Source organism: Chiloscyllium plagiosum, unplaced genomic scaffold, assembly GCF_004010195.1.
Source record: "Chiloscyllium plagiosum isolate BGI_BamShark_2017 unplaced genomic scaffold, ASM401019v2 scaf_24553, whole genome shotgun sequence".
Classification (NCBI taxonomy): domain Eukaryota; kingdom Metazoa; phylum Chordata; class Chondrichthyes; order Orectolobiformes; family Hemiscylliidae; genus Chiloscyllium; species Chiloscyllium plagiosum.
Window position 1 is genome coordinate 1 of NW_025188812.1, and position 2,784 is coordinate 2,784.

Here is a 2,784-nt window from a genome sequence, read left to right on the forward strand (position 1 = left end):
GCCCCGGCTCCAGCACAGACTGGAGTAGGACCCAGCAGCACGGACTGGAGTAGGCCCCGGCTCCAGCACAGACTGGAGTAGGCCCCAGCACCAGCACGGACTGGAGTGGGCCCCAGCACCAGCACAGGCTGGAGTAGGCCCCAGCACCAACACAGACTGGAGTAGGCCCCGACTCCAGCACAGATTGGAGTAGGCCACGACTCCAGCACTGATTGGAGTAGGCCCCAGCAGCACGGACTGGAGTAGGCCCCAGCACCAACACAGACTGGAGTAGGCCCCGACTCCAGCACAGATTGGAGTAGGCCCCAGCACCAGCACGGACTGGAGTAGGCCCCAGCACCAGCACGGACTGGAGTAGGCCCCAGCACCAGCACGGGCTGGAGTAGGCCCCAGTACAGGCTGGAGTAGGCCTCAGCACCAGCACAGACTGGAGTAGGCCCCAGCACCAGCACGGACTGGAGTAGGCATCAGCACCAGCACAGACTGGAGTAGGCCCCAGCACGGACTGGAGTAGGCCCCAGCACAGGCTGGAGTAGGCCCCAGCACCAGCACAGGCTGGAGTAGGCCCCAGCGCCAGCACGGACTGGAGTAGGCCCCAGCACCAGCACAGACTGGAGTAGGCCCCAGCACCAGCACGGACTGGAGTAGGCCCCAGCACCAGCACAGACTGGAGTAGGCCCTAGCACCAGCACGGACTGGAGTAGGCCCCAGCACTAACACAGACTGGAGTAGGCCCCAGCACCAGCACAGACTGGAGTAGGCCCCAGCACCAGCACGGACTGGAGTAGGCCCCAGCACCAGCACAGACTGTAGTAGGCCCCAGCACCAGCACGGACTGGAGTAGGCCCCAGCACCAGCACAGACTGTAGTAGGCCCCAGCACCAGCACGGACTGGAGTAGGCCCCAGCACCAGCACAGACTGTAGTAGGCCCCAGCACCAGCACGGACTGGAGTAGGCCCCAGCACCAGCACAGACTGTAGTAGGCCCCAGCACCAGCACGGACTGGAGTAGGCCCCAGCACCAGCACAGACTGTAGTAGGCCCCAGCACCAGCACGGACTGGAGTAGGCCCCAGCACCAGCACAGACTGTAGTAGGCCCCAGCACCAGCACGGACTGGAGTAGGCCCCAGCACCAGCACAGACTGTAGTAGGCCCCAGCACCAGCACGGACTGGAGTAGGCCCCAGCACCAGCACAGACTGTAGTAGGCCCCAGCACCAGCACGGACTGGAGTAGGCCCCAGCACCAGCACAGACTGTAGTAGGCCCCAGCACCAGCACGGACTGGAGTAGGCCCCAGCACCAGCACAGACTGTAGTAGGCCCCAGCACCAGCACGGACTGGAGTAGGCCCCAGCACCAGCACAGACTGTAGTAGGCCCCAGCACCAGCACGGACTGGAGTAGGCCCCAGCACCAGCACAGACTGTAGTAGGCCCCAGCACCAGCACGGACTGGAGTAGGCCCCAGCACCAGCACAGACTGTAGTAGGCCCCAGCACCAGCACGGACTGGAGTAGGCCCCAGCACCAGCACAGACTGTAGTAGGCCCCAGCACCAGCACGGACTGGAGTAGGCCCCAGCACCAGCACAGACTGTAGTAGGCCCCAGCACCAGCACGGACTGGAGTAGGCCCCAGCACCAGCACAGACTGTAGTAGGCCCCAGCACCAGCACGGACTGGAGTAGGCCCCAGCACCAGCACAGACTGTAGTAGGCCCCAGCACCAGCACGGACTGGAGTAGGCCCCAGCACCAGCACAGACTGTAGTAGGCCCCAGCACCAGCACGGACTGGAGTAGGCCCCAGCACCAGCACAGACTGTAGTAGGCCCCAGCACCAGCACGGACTGGAGTAGGCCCCAGCACCAGCACAGACTGTAGTAGGCCCCAGCACCAGCACGGACTGGAGTAGGCCCCAGCACCAGCACAGACTGTAGTAGGCCCCAGCACCAGCACGGACTGGAGTAGGCCCCAGCACCAGCACAGACTGTAGTAGGCCCCAGCACCAGCACGGACTGGAGTAGGCCCCAGCACCAGCACAGACTGTAGTAGGCCCCAGCACCAGCACGGACTGGAGTAGGCCCCAGCACCAGCACAGACTCACGGACGGGATGGGCCGAAGGGTGTGGTTCCACGCTGTGTGACCCGCGGACTCGCACTGGGACCCACGCTCGGACAGCACTACATCGCTCTTCCTGTTCTCTCCCCTCAGAGCCCTGAAGCCGTGCTCCTTATGAAAATCCGAGGAGGTTATGATGGGGTGTTCATTGACGTATTTATTTGGGGGGGCATTGGGGATCGTTGTGGAGGGGGTTTGATATTCATTGGGGTGGGGGCTACAGAGGAATGGGAAATTGGGATGGAGAAATGGGAGGCACTCGGACGGTCCTGACCCCTCCCAGCCAAGCAGAGGGTCAGAAACAAAAACTCCATCCAACCCCCCCACCCCCACCCCCTCCCGACGTTGCCTGGGGGTAGGGTTTCGGGCAGAGCAGGGGAGTGGGGGAGTTAGACAAAATGTACCAGATGGAAGACAATGCGACAAGGAGGTTTTGGGGGAACAGTGCGTTCTCAAATGATTCCCCCCTTCCCACCGCCATTGGGGCAGTGCGTTCTCAAATGATTCCCCCTTCCCACCGCCATTGGGGGAGTGCGTTGTCAAATGATTCCCCTTTCCCACTGCCATTGGGGCAGTGCGTTCTCAAATAATTCCCCCTACCCACCGCCATCGGGGCAGTGCGTTCTCAAATGATTCCCCCCTTCCCACCGCCATTGGGGCAGTGCGTTC

At 62.9% G+C, this 2,784-nt stretch overlaps 1 protein-coding gene across 1 annotated transcript; it reads right to left on the reverse strand.

The window, feature by feature from the left end:
- Positions 1-8: 8 nt before the first annotated feature.
- On the reverse strand, positions 9-2,226 carry LOC122545616 (the record flags this gene model as incomplete). The annotated part of the gene is made up of 2 exons (XM_043684574.1): positions 9-27; positions 738-2,226. Coding segments are annotated over 2 exons (1,508 nt in total), but the record flags the coding sequence as incomplete, so codon positions are not given.
- Positions 2,227-2,784: the final 558 nt, after the last annotated feature.